This window comes from Prinia subflava, chromosome 5, assembly GCF_021018805.1.
Source record: "Prinia subflava isolate CZ2003 ecotype Zambia chromosome 5, Cam_Psub_1.2, whole genome shotgun sequence".
Taxonomy (NCBI): Eukaryota; Metazoa; Chordata; class Aves; order Passeriformes; family Cisticolidae; genus Prinia; species Prinia subflava.
The window spans coordinates 51,782,968-51,808,781 of record NC_086251.1 but is presented as its reverse complement, the minus strand read 5'-3'; the positions used below and the strand labels follow the sequence as shown (position 1 = coordinate 51,808,781).

The 25,814-nt window shown below is 42.4% G+C and overlaps 1 protein-coding gene across 1 annotated transcript; it reads right to left on the bottom strand.

The window, feature by feature from the left end:
- YY1 (YY1 transcription factor) lies at window positions 1-25,814 on the bottom strand. Its single transcript, XM_063399362.1, has 5 exons — window positions 25,118-25,814; window positions 15,917-16,079; window positions 5,951-6,011; window positions 3,261-3,419; window positions 1-2,187 (listed from the first exon to the last, which is right to left on the bottom strand). Exons 1-5 carry the CDS (start codon window positions 25,812-25,814, stop codon window positions 2,005-2,007), a joined length of 1,263 nt encoding a protein of 420 aa, XP_063255432.1. The 3' UTR covers window positions 1-2,004.

Below are 25,814 nucleotides of genomic sequence, written 5' to 3'. Positions count from 1 at the left end.
TAGACTGAATTAATTTTATTTCCTTCCAAAAAGAATAGACACTAATTTAACTGTATACAGAATTTAATTTAACTATAACTATACAAGTTTCAGTATATTGTCCTGTTCAAAAACTGCTTATATATAAAAGAAAAAATACTGCCAAAATTCTAACGCATACTTTACAATTAAATGTCCCAACTTTCTTTCTACCCCTAATAACCTCAGACTAGAGTTGCAGTGTTCAGATTAACTTATGTACGGATGAAAATTCCCTTGGTTTTAAGTGCAGTTTCTTTATTACCCATGTTTTTGCCACTACCACCAACACTGGACTCAAAATTAAGTTTTACAGTATTAGCAATGAAAACTTTGATGAACCTTTTAAGAACAGAATTCAGAAAAAGATTAACAACACTTTTTACTGCATTAAAATATGTTACATGCCTCTAAAAAATAACTTATGCATTTCTCTGCATTTTTTCTGTTTATTAATCTGTCACATTTTACTATAGTATCTGCTAAGTTTTCTTTGAACACTTGAACAAATGAGAAGTAACCACTCTTAGTTAGACCATCAAAACTCAACTCCATCTAGTTCTTTCAGAACTTCAAGTTCTTGTTTTGAAACAAAAGGTGTCCAATAAGGTTCCAAGGATTTTTATCATTACAATCAAACACGTTAGCCAAAAGAAGAAACAGTTTCTTTTTTTTTTTCCTGGTATGATCACCCAAACCCTACCATTCCTCCACTTTCTATTGTTAATGCATTTAAACCGCCAACACTCTTTACCTTGACTAAACAAAGGTTTCCATTTAGTTATTTCCTGTACTGTTTTACCTACTTGCTGTCCAGGCACACAGAACACTCCCCACTACACTGCCAAGTCTCCAAATCCAGTGTTCCAGTTAATGGAATTCTAGGTCACTCAAAACCAGAATTAGTCAGCAATTCTGTTCAGATATACCACCTGACGTGGCATTAACTGCATCACAAATCACTGTAATTGAATGCAAAGTAAAGGAAACTTGAGTTTATTTAGCTTCCAATTTCTGGGAGGTCAAGAGGAACTAGAACTGCTCTGGACAACAAAAGAAAATTGACTGCGCTTACAGATCATTTTCTGCCAGATTCTTTCTTTAGGACCACTGTTTTATTGTTGTCCTTTCTATTACATGGGGGATGTACATATTATCAGGTGTTAATAAACGGTCAGTGCCTGTACAATACATTCTACAACTGAGCACCACTTTCCGTAACTGAACAGGCGAAGAAATTACACTGAACATCAGCATCTGGCAGTATTTCTCCAAAAAAAGTGACTAAAATGGGTTTAAATTGATTAACACTATTAAATCACATCTAATATTTGATACTACATGATTTCATTACAGCTATACGATACAATTATACAAAATGTGTTAACATCAAAGAATACAACCAAAATTAAGATAGCAAACAAAACCTATATAACTTTTTTTTTCTTTACAGGAAAATACTTTTGAAGTATGCATGTAACTGCCCATTCTTTTAAAGAAAATCTACCGCAAGCAAGTTATCAACCTCCAGAAAATCACACATAGCATTACTACGCATATCCCCAAAAAGTGTACAATATGCACACTTGGAAAATACAAAATTAAAAAAAATTGTAAGCAACAGGTGAGCTTCATATTTATAAGAATGTGAAAAGAAGTCCAATTTTAGCACTGTTGTATAAAGAATTGTCTTTTCTGATGCAAGTTCATGAGCTGACCCGTCCGGTTGGGGCCACGCTTTACAAAACACCGTGTTCTTGAAACGGGGTTACAGATCAAGGTGGATCATCTTAGCAATGTCACCTTAAAGTTTCCCGTGTGGTTTTTTTTTGCTTTTTATTTACTACTTATCAAAACACGTCCTTTAGGTTTGTAGGGTTCTTTTTAAAATTTTTTCCTAGAAACAATATACAAAGGGGAGGCGTATTTCTTTCCAACTGATTTTCCTGTAAGATGCTTAGAGTTCTAGAATGTTCTCCTCAACCTTCACTGGTTGTTTTTGGCCTTAGCATGTGTTAAGATGTGAGATTTCAGGTTGGTTGATTGCGCAAACTTCTTATTGCAGCCGTCAAACGGGCAAACGTAGGGCCTGTCGCCAGTGTGAATTCGCACGTGTGTGCGCAAATTGAAGTCCAGTGAAAAACGCTTTCCACATCCTTCAAACGTACACTGTTGGAGGGAAAAGAAACTCTGTTAGCTGGGGGAACTCATCTCCATCACTGATCAGGAGAACAGCCTTTTTTAAATCACTACCCTGCACAAACATGAAGCCAGAGGCTGAAGATTGTTGAGTGAAGCTGTGGGGATCCTGGGAACTGCACTAAAAACTGCAATACTTCAGTATATAGCATATATACAATGGCATATCTATTTTCAAAGAGGGAAATAAATCACCTCTAGCTTGCAAGCAAGCACTTCACTAAAGACAGCTCTGCATGTGAAACACTACCTACATCGTACAGCAAACAGAAACAGGATTTCACATCAGAACTTCCCCCTTTGAGTGATGATTTGCAAAGATTTTCTCATTTTACCTGCTTTACTTTTAAGATGGGCTTGATCTAAAAAGGACAGCATTTTCAGCATTAAATACTTATATTTACTACACAGATAATTTAGTGTATGCATCCAAAAGAATGCCTGAGGAGTGAAAATCAACTTTCTGAAATATTTTAGAAAATTATCAACAACAAAAAACCACATCTATCTTAAGTGTGTTCTGGGGAACACATATATGCTCAAGACTAAGAATAACTTTAAAGATTTATAGGGAGTATCATACAAAGAGGGCAGGGGACCTCTGGTGGCAGAAGCCCACGTGACTCCACATAAATGAAAGAGATTCAGTGACTCCACCATTTTATTGAAAACTGATTAATAACCTCTACTGAAAATTAGTACCCTGAGGTAACTGAGCAAACAGCCTCAAGTCTCAGCTGTCCACAAGCTGAAAAGATGCTGAGGAAAAAAGAGACATTTCTTACTCCAGTAATTGTAGGCTTCATTTGTAAACTTTACATCATTTTTTGATATCTCTCATGTACACCCAATTTGTAAGAGAAGTCCATGTCAGTAATTAAATGATAGCCTAAATTAACTTAAGGGGACTCGCAGTTTTTCAGGTGCCTTGTCTGATTTTAGGAAAGCCCTCGTATGCCCAGGTCCTGTGGAAGGCAGGCTACAGCTCAGTCTCCAGTGTTCCCAGACCAAGAGGAGGCACTCCTGGCTGCAGGCAGCAGTACCTGAAAGGGTTTCTCTCCGGTGTGAACTAGCTGGTGCCGCTTTAGCTTCGAGCTCTCCACAAAGGCCTTGCCACACTCTGCACACACGTGTACTCGAGGGCCATGGGTGTGCAGATGCTTCCTCATGGCAGAGTTGTCCCTGAACATCTTTGTGCAGCCCTTAAAAAGAACAGTGAAACTCAATTAGTAGATAAGCTAGTTCTCCTAAAGAAGGTTTTATCTGCTACAGTACAAGCATTGAAAATGCTTTCATATCCTGAACACTTTCTAAAGAGTTTGCCCTGAAAGGACATCCCTTACATTTATTTTTTTAAAAAGCAATACAAGAAAACTAATCATTTGAAAAGCTGACAAAAAAACCCACAAACCCTAAACCCAATCCCAAACAAAAAAAATCCCAAATCATTTCCTCCCTCAGTATTATGAGCCATGTGCAGTCAAATGAATGTAAGGACAGTCTCATGGAGAAGATGCAGCATTGACAGAAGCAAATGAATAAACCAAACAAAAGCACTTGACAGGTTTCAGAGGAAAAAAACAAACACAAAACAAAAAACCAACCAAAAAAAAAATAGAAGACAGAAGGAAAGCTCATGGATACCTATGGTATACTCTTCAAAGTGCTATATTCTGAGAACTACAGTACTACTAGATATTATATAGTCTCTAATATACCACAAATTGTCCTCTAGTATGCACAATTGGTATGTGCACCATCTCCCAACATTCTGTCCTCTTCTCTGTCCTTCTCATTTCTGACAACGAGTGGAGCAAGAGGGTGTCCAGCACATAACTTACAGAACTACCCTGTCCAAACTGGCAGCAGCAGTTTGATCACCACCACCTGGAGACAGAGAGTGCCACTGCTGCTGCAGTTCAAACCTACCAAGTGATACTGGGCAGTGGAATAAGATGGGACTACAGCTGGAGTTAACTCAATCCAAAAGCAGAAGATACATTAACCCAGGTACAGCATCAAAAGTCTTAACCTGGGGTCAACTCTGCATTGACAGAGGAATACCAGGAATACCACTTTTGATTTCAGAGTATGCTTAAGCCAGCTGTGACCTGGGGGTCTATTTACCTAATCTTTCCACTTCCATTCCACTTTCCACTTCCTTTACCTAATCTTCCACTTCCATTTTTTTCACTTCTTAGTGACAATCAGTGAGTATCTATCATATGTTTTATAAATGTCTTCCTTAATTCAAAATCCCTTATAAAATCCTATTAATATTCATAAATCTTATTTGTAGTACAAATGAAGCTGTTTAAACTTATAAAAAATTAGTCTGCCAACACCACTGTGTTATGAGGCATAAAATTTAACAACAGTATCTAAAGGACTATTAAATTGCTAATCTTAAATTCTGCAGGCTTTTTTTTTTTCCCTCCAAACAAATACATTTATTTAAGCTTTGTTTCTTACAAAAAGGGTGAAATGTCACTTTCAGGAGTTCTCTCTTCAGGCACTAGAATCTCTTTGGTTACTTTTGAAGTATTGTGCCACCATTTGTGGCACATAGCAGAACTGGGTGGGGCAAAGCAGCACTGAAGTAAACAGACCATCAACTTTTTTTTTTTGCATTTATTTCAAAGTCCCTTCTCGCCTCTGAGAGCAGCAGGTAGAGCTACAATATTTTTCTTTTGTTAAACTGAATTCATAAATGCATAAAGCCTACAAACACTACAAGATAGAAAATCAAAGGATAGAACATTCTTTTTTTCCCCCCATTTAGATGAAGTTGAGGCTATGAAAAAATAAATCAAAGAAATGGAGGTAACATTCCTTGGTATAGTAAAAAGTAACTGTCCCTGTATCTCTGCATACTGTATCACAAAAAAACATGACACTTTTAGAATGTGGAGAATTGGAAAGCAATATAAACCCAAAGAGGAATTCAGAAAATTCCTTACACCATGGCTGACAGAAAGTAGCCTTCTATTCATGCTCTCTAATAGATAACTCTAATAGCTATCTGCCCTGATTATTTGCTTAGGCTCACACTTATCTAGACCAGAAGTCAGCAAGATTGTGTTTGTCTTTTTTTGTTACAGACTAAGTCAGCTAAAAGAAGTGCTACAAAAGCTGGATAATGCAGTAAAGCCACAGACTACCAATCTAGGTGACTGGCAACATTTATTCAAGACAGAAGCTTCCTTGCTACCAGTGGATCAGAATCCTATCTCCAAGATGCCTGCCCTCTCTTTCATGATGATGCACTTTCCAGCTCTGTGGAACACAATTCAGAGTCTTCCAATAAAGCTGACTTTGCCATCTGCACCATAAATTGCTGATTCCTGATCTAGACTCCAAATCTGTCATATTTCCAAGCAGAGGATATATAGATCTTAGGAACGTACTTTGAACAGCTTTCAGAACATTCTTTCAAGTATGTATTCTTGGGTGTCGGGAAATCACAACAGTAAAACCAGCATGTTAGGGACTGTGCATCATGGTTACCAGAAGATTAGGGATGTACTAACCTTAAGACAAGGAATGGGAATAATATATTATTCAGTGAAAGGTTTTAAAGGAAGCCTCTAGAGAATGACAACTAAAATACATTTAACTGAGTGCATTCTATTAACAGTAAGATATTTTAGTTATTCATTCTCAAGAGAAAACATCAATACAAAATTCTGATCTACAAATTACTATCTACTTAGACACTGAGCACTTCACTTACTTTGTGAGGACAAGCTATCGTCCGTGGAGCATCATCTTCTTTAATTTTTCTTGGTTTCATTCTTAAAGATAAAAAAATACAACAAAATATTAGTAGAAACACATTAGTAGACAGCTCTTCTCCCCTAAGTGCCTACATAATGAGCACATTTTATCCCCCAGTATTACATGTGTCAGTGGCACTCACTTTAACATTTTTAAAACCTTCACAAAAACATTAACAGTATAATTTAGCATTTGGAATACTCTGCTTTTCCAGAAGGTCTCAATTACAGAATAAGACACTTCATACTATCTTCTTAATCCTCTGAATACGTGGAAATTGAGATTTTCTTTCCTGACTTATGCGAATTGTAATGAGGAGGTTTTGTTTGAAAAGTCCATTTTTGTTGTGCCAGTACCCATGTGGTCTATTTAGCTTCACTTCCTCTCCATCCATGCAGCAGGACATGAAGGACTATAGGTTCAATCATTCTGCAGTATTTTCATCACACAAGATTTACAAAGAAAACTCTACAGAAGCAGGGAAAGCAGAATCAGGCAAGTTGTGGAATCTACACTGACAATGTAGACATCCATTTCTACCACAGGAATTCTTACTTAAGGCTACTGTGCACACAGATTCCACTCCTGGCAACTGACAAGCAATCACCAATTTACTCCTGGTCACTGACAGGGATCTTCACCATTATTTTATAGATAATCTTCACTGCTACAAAAGGAGCCCAGCAAACTACTGCTTATATGTGCTAGATTTGTCTTACATACAGTAAGACTCCCTGTACAAAACAATCTGAGAACAGTGTTATAACAACCATCTGTCAGAAAGTCAGAAGAGCCAGATGTGATTCTGGGGAGAAATGTGCATTGCACATTCAGCTGTGTTTATTTGTCAAACCTGTGGTGCTGTTTTCCAAAAATTAAAAAGAGAAGGTTTATCTCCATCTAACTATCGAGGTAGGTGGGTGTAAATAAATGGACATCCATACAGCTGAGATTCCCTTAGGTAAGCAGTGAGGCTTTGCACATTCCCAAACCTTGCTGTGGAAGCACAGTTAGTGTGCTCATGTGGGTTACTGAACTGCTTTTCCTGGCAGTACAGCACACAACAGTTCTGTGTGACAAGGTAGCTAGGCATCATATCTATAAATTAATCCACATTTTTGATGGTGCACCCTAGTCTAAAATAGAATGAGTAGCTTGAAATCAACAAAATAATTGAATTATCATAATCAATCTTCTTAATGTTAAGAAGGAAAGTGCCTGTTGTTATCCATGACAATTTTAATCCGTATGAATTCTGTTTCTGGAAACTGATATAAAAGAACAAGGTTGGGGGAAGAGATTTCCAAGCAATGCATATATGTACTTTTTAACATCCCTTTTTTATTATTTCATATGAGAATGGCTAAACAGCAACTCTCAAAGCACTCAAAAACTTCCCAAGAGCTGTAGAGAAAATAAACTAAAATGCCTCCCTTCTGACCACAAAAACATTTGATTTTTGCAAGCAGAGTCCAGATTTCTTTGGTACTGTCACACTCCTACGGCTGAAATCTGCTTTCGCCTGTTTCGTTCACATGGACTGTTGAGAGAAGAGGGTGAATTAAGGCAAGAGCAGTGAAAAAACTCCCTCAGAAGTCCTGAAAACCCAGGAAAATCATCTGACAACTGCCAGTGGAGTGATATGTGAGGGACAAGTCTCCTCTGGCTCTGTCAGCTATCACTGGTCCCTCACTCTGAGCCCTTTCAGTACTGCAGATGTAGCACAGTTCAAGTGACCACCTACAGACTAAAGCACTCAACAGCCACTTCACAGACAAAACTAAACCCCAAGGATTTAGAGGTTGCTTTTGTTCTTTTTTCTGAATGGGCATTTGGGAAACTCTTGCTTGCCTCAGCATCTCCAGACTAAGTAGGTACAGAGTTAACATGAAGAACCCTACAGTCTCCTGCAGGGTTACAAATGCATTTACAGATACTAACAATGACTTGAGAACGGGTGTAAGTTGTTTGAGTAGTTCAGTAAGCTCCTCTTGTGCACCACACAACCAGCAGCACAACTAAGATTTCATCAACTTAAGGGCAAAAACATTCTGAACACAGCAAACGACATCTGTTCCTGTACAGCAAGTTCCCGTCCTCATTATCTTAATTTTCACTGTAGATATTTTTTTCAAGACTACAGACCAACTCAGCTGACCTTATTGATTAGACTTAATTTATACAATCCAACTGGAATACAGAATGGTTGTGCTGTTTTTAGTTTACATAGTCTCTTTGAGTAAAATACCTGGCTCTAAACGAGTGACTGGGATTAACTGACTACACTTTCCAGTAAGGTCCCAGACTCAACAGTACTACAGGTACTGAGGCTGTAGGAAAATACACACACACAAGCTACAGTACCCCTACAGAAAGCTTTCAATTATCTTTAGCACGAGATTCTCCTTACTATAGCTCTGTGATTTAAAAAAAACCAGGAAAAGGGACAGAAATGACCACCTGTAATAGTTAAAATGGTCACAGAAGAATGATTTGACAAGATCGGACATGAGAGAACAGAGTGTCATGATTTCATTCCACTGGAGAATAAACATCCTTAGGAGACAAAGCTGGTGCCAAAACCATCTCCTTCTAATTCAATCAACCTGTTAAATGTTGGCTGAGTCATCCCCCCAGCGCCCAAAAAAATGAAGCAAAAAAAATTTCCTAGGTCTGAGATCTGTGTCACTGACATGATCAGAATGAGTAAAACCACTATTGTTCCAAAGTCTTAACTGGCCACCTGTAAAGGGAGTGACTAGACCAAGAGAAATGCCAACAAGAGATGTGACAAATAGTTTTAGTGGGCAGTGCCTGCATTTTCACACTTTGTGTTAAATCCTCTTCCTGACTCCTGGATCTTACCTCTGGTATTAAGTCACTCTTGGAGAAAAAAATGCTGCAACAGCATCATCTAACAAGCTGCTGAGATAGAGAAAGAAAGTGCCCTGGGACAGTGCAGTAAGGGAGCTTGAGGAACCAATTGCAGGTGAACTGGATGGTCAGACACAGGGCAGACTGCAACATCAACATACACCTTACATTTTTCAGTTCAGTGTCTGAGCAGGCATAGAATATGAATGTCCACCCAGGACTTCTTAATCTTCAGGCTTTGTTTCTAAATTAAGCAGTATCAGCCCTGTAGTATACTTGAACATTTGGACACAAATGACAAAAAAGTTCAGTAAAAAAATGAGCAATTTTACATCTTCTCATTTTTCATGGAAACACAGCAAGTTAAGCCTAAAATGTGGAGAAAGACTGCTTTTGCACAGGGTTCCATAGGTAACCAGGCTTATCAACAAAACAGCAGCAGACAATGCAAAAGAAGAGATGGCAAATGGTGTCCAGGTTGTATCCCAGTGCCACAGGCACGAGGAAGCAGCTGGGCCCTTTGTACAACTGGATTGAAGGCATGAGGGCATAAACACCACAGGCACAGCTGCAGGATTATTGTGTCAAAAAATGTCATCTTGCTCACAAAGCTGCAGAAGCCATATGGACAATTCCTCAAAGAAGAATTTAAAGACTTACATATTCAATGCATTAGAAAGAAAAGATTTTGGTCTTACTTTAAAATTAACTTTCTGCAAAAGGAGACCAGACTAGAATCTGTGCTGTTGATCTTAATTACACTGGTGCAGGTAGCTCTTGCTGGTGGTGGTTAGACTTTTGGCTCCCACCCAGTAGAGCATCTCTACCAGCTCCATCCAAGTTTTCTTAGCCTGAAACATTAATCAAAAACAGAACTCTAACAAATATCACTATTTAACACAACTACACACACACACATTAATACTGGGGTGGAACTTCAGAAACAGTTGCCTTTGCAGAAAGTCAACTAACATGGCAAGACCAAAATTTTCATTTCTGCAGTGAGTTTACATGTGTTGCACCCAGTACAGGCAACTGCAAATCAATTAACTGTGAAAATCAGGAAGGCTGCCTTTTGGATCACCTCACTGGGACACTGCAATTAAAGGCTATGTCTTAACTTGCACTGGGGGAGTGGAAGGAGGGAATGGGTGACAGCAGAAGCAGCACAAATGTGCGCAACCCAACAGCTTTACAGAATGAGCTGCATAAAAGCACGCTCCCTTCTCCATGTATAAAGATGACTGAGGGAAATCACAGGTAGTAAACCACTCAGTTTCTCAAAATAAATCAATATTGTGTGGTATCTGAAAGTTAAATGTAACTACCTCCTTTCATCTACACAGCTGAAATGCAAGTACTTCACCTTAATCCCCACCCCAAATCCCTGCCAAACTCCATAACCTAAAGACTTGTCAATTAATGCAATTTTAAAAGTCAGCCATAGAAATGACGTTAAAGCTGGGAAGAAAGGAAATAAAATTCAAATAACAGTATAGAATTTCCCCCTTGCTCCACGATCTCCCCTTTTTTTGCCACTGCCAAAGAGTTCTGTGTTCTCACTTCCTTTCTGTTGCCTCTATACATAAGCTAACCTTAATAGCTTCACTCTCTCTCAGGCAACTCCTTTAACACATCCTACAGGTCTCTGATGACCAGCAATGACATTCTCCTGTGCTGATGCCACCCCCACTCCACCTCCCCAGGAACACTCAGAGGTGGAAGAAATGATTCCCCCTCTGTGTTACTGGCACTGCTGGTGTGTTCCCCTCATTCTGCCATTCCCCTTGCACTGCCCTGCTGAGCAGAACCAACTTCAGCATCGCAGCCCTGTGCTACTGTGAGAGTTTATTCATGCTGAACAACTCCTGGAACTGGCTAGACTGGCTTTTGGATAAACAAGATGAAAGGGGAGTGGCACAAGGTGTCCCAGGAATCTATCTACATACAACCCAAGAACAGCCAGTGTCTTACCTGCTTCAGTCTCAGTTAGGAAGCAAACTGCCATAGGCAGTTCTTTCACTCCAGGATTCTGGCAAAAATTATTACTGTGTTTGTTCCAGTTATGAGGAATATGATATGTGTGAACAGGGACAGTGACCTGTGCAGTGTGGCACAGAGCAGATCTACCCTGCCCTAGAAGAATACTGGCTAAGGCAGTTGCCACTTTACTGCCCTTTAAGCTTCTCTGTAACAAGAACAAAACCAATACAAAAGCATACACCTTATAAAGAGCTCTGAGTCATAAATCTGGATGACCAGAAGGCTTTGTCACTTCTCAGAAGGGTGTCCAATTTCCAACTCTAATGCAGCTTCCTCTCCTTTGTTTTCTATAGGTTTGGAAAGCAGATAGAAAGGAAGGCCAGCCCTCACAATGGCTCTCCTTCAGAAAAGATACCAACATCAGCAGAAAATAAAACCACAAAGAATAAAGTTTTTACCACCAGGACCCATTACTGTGCCAATTTCCCAGCTACAGGATATTCCTTCTTATTTCTTTGTTTTACTGATGTCTGTATTCTGCTGTCTTCAGCCAGTAGGGTCGTGTATTTGGAGGACAAAAGGGAGGGAGGGGGCAACCAGGGATATGGTTTTTAGTGGCTTGCTTTGAAGGAATTTGCCATATGCACATTCTAGAAATATCCACGCTACCTTCCTAAGTTTTCACTACCAAGCAGCTATGATCTCCTCACAGCTAACTACTGAGCTGTCATCAATTTAGATTTGGATGAAGCATTTTACTCCACTTGAAGGGATTTCCAGTTTCCCAGTCAAAGGTATCAAATGAAAACATGGTAATTTATTAGGTTTTGTCCTTCTGAGCAGATCATTCACAATTAACATTTCACATTCTGATATGACTGTCCAAGAGAATCCCACCATTTACTTTTTTATCGCATTTTTAAAGCCTGCTGGAGAAAATTCAAGACTCCTAAAACAGAATAAAGTAATCTGTAAAAAGTGATAAACTGCCAGCCAGGTGTAACTTATGGTAATTTGTCTATGCATTACTGAACATGTCCATGTTCTGACACAGCCTATTTATTCACTATGTTTTCAGTGGAAACATAGAATGCACAAAAGCTTTTCCAGGAAAAACTGTCAGAGTTCCAGTTAAAGGATTCAGATTCCTGCTCCATGACTCAATGACATATGCTCTAAAGCAGGCAGTGCAAGACAACTGTATGGCAAGAGGCACCACAACCACTCACCCTGCGAGAGCCACCGAGCTCTGAGCACTGGTGGCCACTGCAGATGCTCAATTACTACAGTTCTGAATTATTTTCAAAGGGCTGCAGAGCTACAAACAACTTCAAACATCAGGTTTGTCCCTGCATTACCTTTCACTAACTAGATCATGATCAGAATACCAGAACCTTACTCAAAATCTACTACCACTAGAATTCAAGCTTTGTCTGTTAACCTCAGAACTTAACCTCAGAACTTTGTTCCTAATAATCAATGCAAGTATTTAAAATTAATTTATCCCTAATCAAAACAGCCTGCATTTGTTATAAACAAATAGTGGATCTAGTCTGATTCACAGAAGGTAATTTCTAAAAATGTATGGTGAGATTCCTTCCTACTTTAATGAAAACCAGAAAGCAACCCTACATAACTTTTTCTCAACTACACACACGATATACTTAACACACAATTTTACTAACTACTTCACACTTCTTATATGTGGACTGTCACAATTCTTTTTTCAAGTAATCTACATAGAAATTTGTAATTCAAAACCTTACAGCATGTGAAGCTACTTAAGTTTAGAAGCAATTTTCAACTTCATGTGCTGCTAAAAGTTTGCAAATATAGCTACTGAGAATTTTGAACTTCTGAACTGTACAGCAATGAGCAATGTTTGACAATTTCAGAGAACTTCATACTAAACAAACACATTCTTTTAGCATGAAAAACTACTCCTCGAACCTCCAAAGCCAATTCCAGCCATGTGAACCCAATTTCTTCTTCCAGCTTGCCATGCAAAGTTCCTAGGGATACTGCACACAGCAAGGTCAACAAGGCAATTGAACAGCAGCCTCCAGACATCAGTACTTGAATTCATCTTATTAACTAAGGGGTTCCTTCAACATACCTCACTGCAAGAGGGCAAGACCTTAACAAGAAATGTTCTAATTCTAACACACCCATACTCTTCAATCTCAGAAGAATAATCAAACACAGTAATTCAAGACAAAACATACAACTGTAAGGCAAGAGTAAAAGTTCAAGAGTCATTGATTCTGACCAAGAAATAAAATAACCTTTCTTAGAAAATGCATTAAATACTCATACATCTACAATTAAGCTATGAGGACAGTTCTTCCCATGTTTTGAGCAACTTGGGGATGTTACTAAAGGTGATATCCACGCAAGGTGCTTCCTCTACCATTATGCATTTATCTTCTGACTGAAACAGATTACATTCATGTGCTGTGAGAAAAGAGACTGTACACGTAGAACTGAATCTTTCCACTACCTGCAGCAAATTCCAGCTCTGGAACTTCCTAGAAAATTCTACTATAAATATAGAAAAGTAATAACTTTAAAATAGTGCCAGCAGCCACTATTTTCTCAATAGAAACTTAACTAAAACATTTTACAATATTCAGAAATATGCGGACACATCTGATAGAAGCAGCCTGGTCGTTTCATGAAGCCCAAATCCTGACAACCATTTCAAGTATTCAACTCAATCTGAAGAAAAAAATAGTCAGTATTTGCATGGAGAAACTATTGCTGCTTCCTAACAAAAGACAGCTATTCAGTACTTCAATGTCTAACAGAACCAGAGGTTTCAGCATGTTTAAAGTAATGGAGAACACCATTCTAAACACATGATGTGTAAGAATACATAAGTAACAGTTTAGAATTGGAACACTATGGACACTCAAGAATATCACTTAAATATTTGCTTTCACAAAAACTTGTATGAACTCCTCAGCAGCTCCCAGAGAAAATTACAATAACTTTGATTATTGTTAAACACAGAAGAAGAGTTTCAATAGCCAGAACCACCCATCACTTCAGCTAGACCCCTGTTCTGACTTGTTTGTGATGTACTTTTAGACATTTCCAGATCAGACAGCTTGAAGCAGGAAGCAAGTCCTGCAGAACTATTTTACTAGAAGCCTTCAAAATTCACAGTTCAATGGCTTTAGTGAAAGTAATTGTGGGATGAGGCTGTGCTGTTATTCCTCCAGCACAAACACACTACAGAGTAACAGGACAAAACTTGTAAAAAGCAACAAGATCAAAAAGGTGGAACAAGAGTAAATGCATGAACTGAACACCAAGATCCAGCTAACCAAGAAGCCAGACCAGAACTTGTGTCAATAGTCCCTGCCACCTAGCAACTACCTGGAGAAAGGTACAGTCTCTCTCTGCTAGGCAGTAAGGTTAGCTACATGCGACTGAGCACCTGCTCTGAGAGTCAGAACTGTACACCTGAGCTCTGAAGAGTAGCCAGCGCTAAAAACTGAGAATGGATGTGGCTTTACACATGCTTTGCTTTCAGCTTGGGACAATCTGGCAGCAGGGGCAGAGAGAGCCGGCAGCCACACTCAGACCGCTGGAGACACAGCAGTGGTGCTGCCCGGCAGAGCGGGGCACACGGGGCCGGGCAGGCAGCAGAGCCAGAGCCGGTCCCAGCGCGGGGCCGGGCGGGCAGCAGAGCCAGAGCCAGAGCCGGTCCCAGCGCGGGGCCGGGCGGGCAGCAGAGCCAGAGCCAGAGCCGGTCCCAGCGCGGGGCCGGGCGGGCAGCACAGCCAGAGCCAGAGCCGGTCCCAGCGCGGGGCCGGGCGGGCAGCACAGCCAGAGCCAGAGCCGGTCCCAGCGCGGGGCCGGGCGGGCAGCACAGCCAGAGCCAGAGCCGGTCCCAGCGCGGGGCCGGGCGGGCAGCACAGCCACAGCCAGAGCCGGTCCCAGCGCGGGGCCGGGCAGGCAGCAGAGCCAGAGCCGGTCCCAGCGCGGGGCCGGGCGGGCAGCACAGCCAGAGCCAGAGCCGGTCCCAGCGCGGGGCCGGGCAGGCAGCAGAGCCAGAGCCAGAGCCGGTCCCAGCGCGGGGCCGGGCAGGCAGCAGAGCCAGAGCCGGTCCCAGCGCGGGGCCGGGCGGGCAGCACAGCCAGAGCCAGAGCCGGTCCCAGCGCGGGGCCGGGCAGGCAGCAGAGCCAGAGCCAGAGCCGGTCCCAGCGCGGGGCCGGGCAGGCAGCAGAGCCAGAGCCGGTCCCAGCGCGGGGCCGGGCGGGCAGCAGAGCCTGAGCCGGCCCCGGCGCGCTCCTCCGCCGGCCCCGCGGGTGCCCTCTGGTGGCCACGGGCCGCCCGATCAGGCGGCACCGGCGGACACTTTCACTGCCCCGCCCCGCTCGAGTCAGCACCGCCAGCGGAAAGAAAAAGTCACCTTGGCACTCAGGCCAGCCTACCGAGATGGAATCGAGCGACAATTCTGACTCACCAGAGACAATCCGAGCAGTGAAGTTACCTACCGACTGTGAAACTGCAATTATGAGTGGCACGTGAAAGTGCAGGACACACGAGTTAAGATCCTGAGCTTAAGAAACAGGTGAAAAAGAACAGGAAGTTGTGTTGCCAACTAAATCCTGTAGCCTTGGTATTTTACTGGACAACCTGAATGCAGCGTTTCACTTATTGGATCCTTCGGTTCCCAGGAATTTAAGGCTACTCACGTGAAAGAAATATTCTGCCATGTAAAATCACGGAGTTGCTGGGCTTGGAAGGGGCCTCTGGAGACCATCTAGTCCAGTCCCAAGGCAGGGCTACCTACAGCCATGCAGTCTGTCGATGTATTTAGGTCCTGTCTCACCTAATGGAACTAAGGACTGGAATACACTGAAGAATTCACTGCTGAATATATAATCCTGTTATTTTAGTTCAGAGCAGAGTAGCTGATGCTGTGGTAAGCCCCTTGTTTTAGAAGGTAATTAAATGGAATAATAAGCCATACTAAATATACCGTATCACCTAACAGTTTATAATTAAACCAGTAAAAAGAACATAATGTTGAAGCTCCTTTCTTCCTACTTACCTAGCAAATTCAGCCAGTTGCTTGGGGTCTGAGAGGTCAATGCCAGGTATTCCTCCAGGAGGAAGTTTCTTCCCTGTCATGTACTCTGAGTAATCTGGAGGAGAATTCTCTCCAATGATTTGCTCTTCCACCACTGTTTCATGGTCAATATCCTTTTTATCATCTGAAATACACAAAATACTGAACTCAATACATAAAAAAGATCAAAACAACATTTTTATTTATTAGGCTACATCTCAATACAAATTCACTATTGCTGCATATTTAAAAGAATACACTGCACTTCCAGATTTCCACACTAATTGTGAAGAGCAGAAAGATACCCATGTAGTTACAGCCTGAAGAACAAAGAATACAGTGAGTGTGGAAAAAAAAGCAGAAATTGCATATCTACTTTAAACACAAACAAATACAGAAATTAGTAGAACAATTCTATGAATGTCTGCTGTACTTGAAAGATAACGTACTTTTCCTGAAACAATGCCTAAATATTTAATTCCTTTAACCTCTTCAGGACTAATCTTCACTATACCCATGCTGATACTCAACAGCAGTCCCTAACTTTGCAAGCATATCAGAAGAGCAGCAGACACTTACCCTAAGATGTCAGGACTACTGATCTATACTTCAAAGTCTTCAGACTTCCCTGACCTCCAACAGAAGTGTCATAGAGACAAGAAATTTAAAAATAACTGCTGTTGGGCTTCAACACCTGCTAGTAAAATTAAGGTTTTTTTAACACTTGCAGACAGATCTCAAAGAAAGCAAGTAACTCAATCGTGCACCTCTCTCAAGGGGATGACTTCCTTCTGTGGCAAAGGCCAGCCTAAGCTCTTTCCCACTTCACTATGCAAACAGCAGACTGGGACTATTCAAAGCTTTGATCTGCAAGCCAGTTAGGATATTGTTTTCTCTGCTCTAGAGCTCCTCCTTTGAATTTGTGCTCAAGGACTGCAGTGAAATCAGGTGGAAGACCTGCTGTTGCTGTCTACTCACATTCATACCTTAGAAAACACTGTACTGTGTATTCTATCCCCTCTTGCTATTTTATAACGGAAACTGAGAGACACACAAATGAGAGAGAACAGAAACATCCATCTATGTTCCTCACTGCAGTGTTCACAGCAGCAGAAAGGAAGACACAGCAGCTACCCAGTTTTCCACCCCCAAATACACCTGGGACAACAGATGTATATATGGCTGTAACTACTCAGCTCAATGTAATAGAACTTGACAGGACTTCTCCTACTATGTGTATGGGGAGCAGATTCTGGAAATTGTTTTATACACAAGAGGCTACACAAAAATAACAGGAAGTTTTCTTTTACAGATATTGTTTAAACAGTGGAAACACAAGGTGGTAGGACAGAAATAGTGTTTCACCAATTAAAAAAAGATAGGAAAACATAAGGCAGAAAACAAAAGACAAAATGTTTTTGGATTTTTCCCCTAAACAGAAACACAGGAAATAACATTAGTCATTACTCAGTAACTTGGGCTAGAAAAGAGAGAATAAGACAAGCAAATAAAAAATATATACCACACACAAACTTCTATTCAATTTGTAATGCCTGCTTTCCATGTTTGCCACCGAGCTATTTCTAGAAATGTTACTGCTAGTTTGAGGTTTAATCTGATCTACCGGATCAAATAGCAGTTCATGTATATTCCATGGTGAAAGAGGAAAACAGACTCCGACGCTGCAAAGACAGAAGTGTAAATAAGAAAATACTATCTGCAGCACTAAACTCAAACTACAAAACTGACTATTGACCTTTTAGCTGTACACTCACCACCACACTACCTTTTCAGTCCCTACCAGTGCTTTCAAAAAGCAATTGAATTTACCTTAAGTGACGATTACATGTGAAGTTTTACAGCAGTTGAAGGAGTAACAAATTCAAGTCAATAAGCCTCTAGTCTGGCAACAATTTGCTCTTTCTAACAGAAGCTTGCAAAAAGGGGAGAAAAGACTCCGCGCTCAGAATGGCACAGGATTTCTGCAAAGCTAGAAGTGACACGTTCTCTATGCTGTAGACTAGAATGAGATCAGCTGCCCTCCACGTGGCCATTCCCACAGCCACCCAGAACGCGCAGTTTGACTGATGACACTCGTAACACAGACAAGTTTTCACTTCCTGCCTCACATCACATGCATGAGTCAACTGGGAAGTTCTGTGTATGTTCTTAAAGACCTTTCCTTCCTTAGCATAAAGGTTTGCTATTCCACAGTCCTTTCTTGCTATTTGAGGACCAAACTGAAAGCCAGCCTTCAGTGGCTTTACTGCCCAAAAGCCTGCCAACAGAAGTCAATTCCACAGCTATTTAATTCCACAGACTACTGGAGCAAAACACAAAAAACTATAAACATATTGCTTGGATAGAGTAAAACATAAGAGAAATGATTGTTTACTATATTAGCAGTTATATGAAAATAAAAAGCAACCACATTTTCCTATAATAAAAAACAGCATCTTTACAGTTGCTCCACTTCTAAAAACAAATTTAAAGGAAAACAATAAAATACATTTAAAAACCTTCTAAAAACAGATTTAAAACAAATCAATAAAATACAAAACAGTTACCTTGAAATGTTAGGTTAGGCTAATATTTCTGAAAAAAAAGCAGCAGCAGACTTCAGTAGCTCTTTAGTATCGTGACCATCCCGTGACATTATCAGGTCATTGGGAAAACAAACCAAAATCACACAAAAAAAACCTCATCCATTTTTTTTGGACGAAGTTTGGAAATGGAAAAACTTTACCGATGTCCTCTATGCACAAATTTAGTTTATTTGTGATGGCCTACCAACCTGGACCAGGCAGCTCAAAGTCTGGAGGGTAAAGTGCAAGCAAACTTTCACTCAGGCTGAACTGATCATTCTCGCTGCTAACTGGGTAAGTTAACTGTTTGCTGGTTTTTTTGCCTTCAAGCAAGTCCTGATGCCCACTACAGGCAAATTACTTCCCCATTTTCCTCTCATGAAGCATCAAACATACTGCATCCAAAGCAAAACACAGACAAAACCCTGAAATTACAGTGACACCTCTGGATGCCACCCATGCAAGTTAAATATGGACAGAACCATGGAGCCAGTCAGGAAAAGGAAATTAACTACTATATATACACTATCTAATCTACTTTGTTTTGTCCCTTAAAACCACCTGAGAGTATAGCAGACTCATATATAAGGTATTCGGCTGAAACTCAGTCCTTATAGATCCAATGCAGCTTTTTGTAATGAACATAGAACACACTTTTAGTGGCCTCCCCCTATAATCCTCCTATGCCAACTCACATTAAGGTAGAGTAAGTCTAAACTGGGTTGTTCTAGGCACATTTTTAGGACATACCCTAACACATCTTCATGTTCAGTGTCCTTCCAGCTGCATGTCTCTCACTGCCCCCTAAACAGGGACAATACACATATTGAACTGGATCTTCTCAGGCCCTTCAAACCAAGTATGTCAAACATTCTTCTACTAAGATCAGTCAAAGTTCAGTGTCTAGCCAGTTGTGTCTTTTGACTCCTAGTGAAACAACCTGAAGTTTTAAGAGAACCAAGCCCAAGTATTGAATGAAGTAGGAAGAAGCAAGATTACTGGGATAAAACTAGTAACTCCATGCAACAAATCAATAACAAAACATGGTAGAGTCTGCTTCCCAAGACTTTACTGGGCACATTTTGCTCCTATTACCTCACTTCCTTGACATATCTTGCAGCCGCTTCTGTTTCTACACTGAAAAATCCACCCAACCTGGAATCCCACTATTTTGTGCATTTCTTGAGTAGCAGCTGACAACTCTGGAACTCCCCAGATGACCCTCTTAACTCTCAACCCTAGAAGCTCTGCCATTACTTTTTCTTTAGTTATTCTTGATTTTACTGTATTCCACTTCTAAATTGCTGAATCTCCGAGCCATCCTCCTCCTCTATTACTGAGCAAGGAGAACACATTGTTCAATCAGTTTTCATCTGAGGAAAATGATGCAAAAGGGAACTCAGGAGATACACCTGGTAGCAAAGCAGTGACACCTGATCCTACATCTTCCTCCTCAAGGCACTAAATTAAAAGACATTCTACTTAGCCACTAAAAGGATGAACAACATTTAAGCTTAAAATATGATCACACAGTTAAACACATTTGCTTTTAGGAACAGCTGAAAAGCAATTACAGGATAAAGGATGTATTCAGCAGCTGTGCACTACCAAGGCGCTGTGGTAACAGCTTGGTTATTGCTACCACATTGCAATCTCCTCAGGCAAATTAGTTCATTGGTCATGTTTGGAAGCAAAGAACTGTAATTAGCTTGTTAAATAACACAGTTATTTAGCAGACACTTCTGAATGTTAAAATTCCATTTTGCACAGTATGTCATCTTTTAACCTAAACGGCTGCTAGGTTACTTTCCCTCTGACGTGCCTTGCACGCAGATGGAGAAGAGGTTCTTCTTTCCCTGTGTCACCCATCTCTCATTTCACACCACTGAGACATGAACTGACAAAACCAGTGCATGTATCAATAGTCGTCATCTGACTTCAGCATTTATGAGACTGTGCCGAAGCACTGTGACCTTCTGAATGGTCAGCACAGAAGTGACTCCAGCGCCCCAGGGAAGGATCCAACAGCAAGTTACAGGACTGTAGTCTGAAGGGGGGCTGAGGAGCAAATTAACTATTTTAGATGGTGAAACACATTCATGTATTTCACTTTCAAAACTGAAAATACATTTAAAATAAAAGCAGAGAAGTCTTCCTTATCACTGGAAAAAATGTCAGAAGAGATTCAATACTTAGAGCAGAAGCCTGTATCATTGTCTTAATTGGAGTCAGAAATAGATTGTCATCTTAGTATTTTAAACCAGAGAATCACTTTCTGCTTTCACTATAACAAACTTTATAAGAAGTTCATTATCTGTCATTGCAAAGCATTTTGGTCATCCCTGATACAGGCCCACAATTGAACTAAGTGACTCATCTATCATTTATACTACAGAAGACAACTGGTCAGACAGCAGATGGTTATTTTTCTCATTCTTGCAATCTGATGAAGTGAAATGAAAACCTTTCTATTTTTTGAGACATTGAAAATTTAAGAGATTTTGAAGAACCTTCTAGAAAGCCAATGTGAACTTTCCAAGCTTCCAACTAAGGGTCCACAGCACAGGCTTCCTGAACTATCAAAAATAATTTCCAAACCATACATGTAACTTCTATATCTTTTTCTTTCCCATCTAGGGATGGGACACTTGATCAGTTTAACATCTGTGGGCAATGTTTGGTTGTGCTACTTCAGCCCTTAGCTTGCAGACTATGCTAACAGTAATAGTTTAAGCCAACACCTATTTGAGGTTTGAAAGCCTGACAGTCATTACCTAAAAGGAGATGTAGTTACACTAATCCATTTTTTTGCCTTCGAACTTAAGCCCCAGTTGCTTGAAATTTCCAGCATTTGGTGCAACCAGCACTTAAGCACCACCTTCCCAAATGTTCCTGCATGCAAGAATCAGTTTTGCAAGCACCATCTGACAAAGTGATTTCTCACGATCCTTCCCCTCCCCCTTCACTATTGTGCACTCAACCTGGAAAAACTCACTAAAGACAATGATTCAAGCTGAATGCAGCAAAGGTACAAATAAATTCCACTTGCTAAGAACAACTGCTCTAGTACAAACTGGAGTATCTCACTTGGAGAACCCCATTAACTACGTGCTATTTTCTGATATACATATTTGATATAAAATAAACTTGCTAAAATAAAAAATGCTATAGGAATATGATTGAACATCCATCATATACTCTCTTCAACCCTTTTAGAAATACACCTTCATTCACTTCCTCCTTTCATGAATACATGAAGAAAGACAAATAATCGTATTCTTCAGAACTGAAAAGCTGATCTGAACTAGAACAAGGCACTCATCCTGCTTCAAACGAAACACTTTAATCATGGGTCACAAGTTTGATATCACCATAGACACCAAGGTGATAAGAGAAGTTATGCTAAGTCCAAATTGTTGCCAACAACAGTACTGCAATTTCTAAGTAACCACATAACAAGACAAGGATTAAGTAGTCCCCTTTAGTCACATTACTATATATTTCAAAGATTATTTCTACACATTTCAAGACATGCTACACGACATGTTATACTCATTTATGGAGAAAGATTTATGATTGGTTAAATTTGGTACCACCCCTGTACAAGCCAATATAGTAGCACCAGCAAACAGTAACAAAGAATTCATTCACTTTGTCATCCCACACTGTGGTGAGCAAAGTGTCCTTTTTCCCAATTCAAAATCCTGTGCAGAGCAATATAGGGCTCACTGGTTTATCTTGATGCATGGCCTTATTTGTCACTTGTCTTTTGATTAATTTTTCACTTAGCTTTTAAAACAGTCAATTGAATCAGTGTGTAAGCAAATTTTTAATTATGTCAAAATACAGATTCAAACCTACTATATTTCTTCAAAATAAAGTAGTTTGATTCTTTAGGGAAACTTTAGAACTACCCTTTTGCAATCCAGTGATTCTGGGTTTTCTTGACGTTGATTTAGTTTGAGGTTTTTGGGGCAGGTACTCAGGTTGGGGTTTGGGTGTAAATCCCTCTGCCTCAAGTTTTGTTTCTTCTTCAATTCCTCTGACAACAATTTAGCCTCTGAAGTTTCAGGGAAAAACAAAGGAGAGGAGAGGAGAAGAAAAAAAAAAAGCAAAAAAAAAAAAAAAAAAAACAAAAACAAAAAAACAAAACCCACAAAACAACAGCAAAGGAAAAAAAAACCCAAACCAGCATTTGACCACATCAGACCCCTTCTGTAACATTAAATAAGCTGTACCTGAGGTGAAAGAGCCTGTCCAATATTCTCAGCAAAACTTCATTCTCAACTGAGCAGGTTATTACCAAGGCTCTTTGAAGCTGGGGGGTGGTGTCTGCATGTGCAAAGGGAGGGGAGGTCAAACTTTTTCCCTACGTATTTGATTTTGCTTTTGGAAGTGTGTTTTTTGGCCAGTCAACTCAGACTAGGTACTCTTTATTCTTTTGCATCATGGATATAATTGAGTTAAATGTAGCAATGCAATTCAATATCCAGTAAGTTATAAGTGGGTATCATTCCTACTGAGCTTGCATGGTCATGCTCCTAAACAAGAAAACCACCAAAATCAATAAGGCTACCCCTGAAATAAAAGCTGTGTATGTGGGAAGAGAAGCAAATTTATTGATTATACACATGCTTTGCTTGGGCCAAGTAATAATCAGCATGCAGTCCTAAGGAAGCATCCTATCAGGCACTCTGAATTTCCAAGTGCAAATGCATGCTAGAAATTGTCAATTGATCTCAGCGAGGTCCTGTATCCTGCCAGCTCATGAGTCATACAGCCACTTGCATTCAGCTGCCTCCAGCAGCTTCCACAAGCCAGCAGACTGTATTAGTTTCTATTATCTTTTATATTTCTTGGATGGTCAGGCCTAAGAAAACTACTAGCAAGGGAAATTATTCAGTTTTATACAGTGATACAGAAGCACACAGAACACCATCCTACTAAAGAGTATTTGGGAAATTCTTCGTCAAGAATTAAAGAACTTCGATCAAATTCATTGGGCTGTCATTTCATACGCCAATAGCGTCAAATACTCTGTGAAACTTGCTTAAGTAGTCACCCGTATCTAAAAAGAGAATAAAAAATCCATACCACTGCGTTTTCCATCTTTTCAGGCAGGAGAACTCAGCCGTCCAATACACCTTCCCTTCTATACTGCCCTTTCTAACAACTTCTGGGCATTCACAAACATCACAGAGTGCAAACATTTTCGACTACATCAAAAGATTCAACAGTATATCTTACTAGACTCTTTCTAAAAAATTTGAAAGAGTATAAAATTACGATATGCGAGACAGATTATCAACTCACTATTCAGAAACCACCCACCAATTTAAATGTCACTCGAACTGTATTATTTGACCTCTTTCTTTCACATTTACGTAACTTATGGACAGAACTCTGATTACAGAGCATTGCTGCCGGCAAGACATTTTTGTAAAAAATTAAAAAAAAAAAATAAAGTGGGTAGGGCAGGTGTATGTCAGCTTTACTCTAGGTCCCAGATACTAAATACCTTCACAAGATTTTATTCCTTTAAAAGACACTCCCACACACACACACACAAAAAAAATCCTCAAGAAACACAAAATCTCCCACGACAAGGTCTCCCTGTGCCTACTTAAAAAGCTTATTTAAAGCTTCAGACTTAGTCGAGGAAAAGCCCGACGGTTTCCGAGCGCCAGGCAGGAATTGCCCCTTTCCTCCCCGCGGGGACGGAGGTCAGCGCCGGGGCCGCCCCTCCCGGCTGTCACCCCCGGCGCCCCCCGGGCTCTGAAGGGCCGCTAGTTTGCGGCCGCCCCTCCGAGGCGGCGGGAGGCGCGGGCAGCCCCGCGGGGGCCAAGAGCTGCTTCCCCTCGCCGGCACCGCGGGCTCCGGGCGGGGAGGCCCCACCCACCGCCGCAGCGGGCCGGGGCCGGGCGGCCCCCGGGCGAGCTGCTCACGGTATTTCGGGGTTCGCCGTCCCCGCGCCGGGGAGCCGCGGGGTAGGGGCGGGCGGGTCTCCGCCCGCACATCGCGGTCACGGCCCGGCGCACACGCCTCACCCGCGGCCGCGGGGCGGCAGGGACGGGAGCGGAACGGCAGGCAGGGAGCCGCGGAGGGGCGGCGGGACGGGACACGGGGGAGAAGGAGGACAGAGGGCGGCGGCGGCCGGGGAAGGGGGGAGGGCGGGCGAGGGGCAGGCGCGGAGCGGGCCCCGCGGGGAGCGGCGGCGGGGCGGGGACGGGGGGAGCGCGGGGAGGTTCGCCCCGCACCCCGCCTCCCCCTGCTGCAGAAACTACGCCATTGCGGCCTGGCCCGGGAGCCGGCGGCGCTGCCGCCCGCCCGCCCGCGCACCCCCCGCCGCCGCCATCTTGGCGGCCGCCGCCATGTTTGCCTCCTTCCCCCCGCCGCGGCCGGGCAGCAGCGGCGGCGGCAGCGCAGACCCCGCCATCTTTTCGGGGAGCCGCCATACTTGCCCTGGCGATGAACATGGCGGCGCCCATCGCACACATCAAAACATGGCCTCCCTTCAAAACAAAACTGTCCCGGTCGCACCGCGCGGCCGCCGGCGGGGCCCGCGGCCCAGGGAGGGAGGGGTCCGGCGCGCACTTACCCGAGGCCCACATGGTGACCGAGAACTCCCCCTCCAGTGTCTTGATCTGCACCTGCTTCTGCTCCCATTTCCTGCCGCCGCCGCCCTCGGCCCCGCCGCCGCCTCCCCCGCTCAGGTAACTCTTCTTGCTGCTCTTCTTGCCGCTGCCGCCCTTCTTAACGCGGCCTCCTCCGCCGGCCGAGGAGGAACCGCCGCCTCCGCTCTTGCTGCCAGCGGCGGCCACAGTGACCAGGGTCTGCTCGATGTACTCGTCCTCCCCGGCGGGGGCCGGTACCGGGATGAGGATCTGGTCCTCGAACCCGTCGTCGGCCCGCAGTCCGTCCGAGTCGTCTCCCCCCACCACCTCCTCGCGGGTCTGCACCAGGATCACCTCCTGGTGGTGGTGGTGCAGGTGGAGCTGCCCCCCGCCGCCGCCGGCCGCGCCGCCGCCCGCCCCGCTGGGGTCCCCGTCCGACACCAGCGGCTGCAGCGCGATCATGGGCTGGTGGTGGTGGTAGTGATGGGGCGGGTGGTGCGGGCCGCACTCTTCGCAGCACTCGTCCTCCTCTTCCTCCTCCTCGTCCTCCTCGCCGCCCACCACGGTGGTCTCGATGGTCTCCACCGGAATGGTCTCCACCTCGATCTCGTGCAGCTCCACGATCTCGGCCGGCATCTCCGAGCCGTCCGTGGCGATGTACAGGGTGTCTCCCGAGGCCAT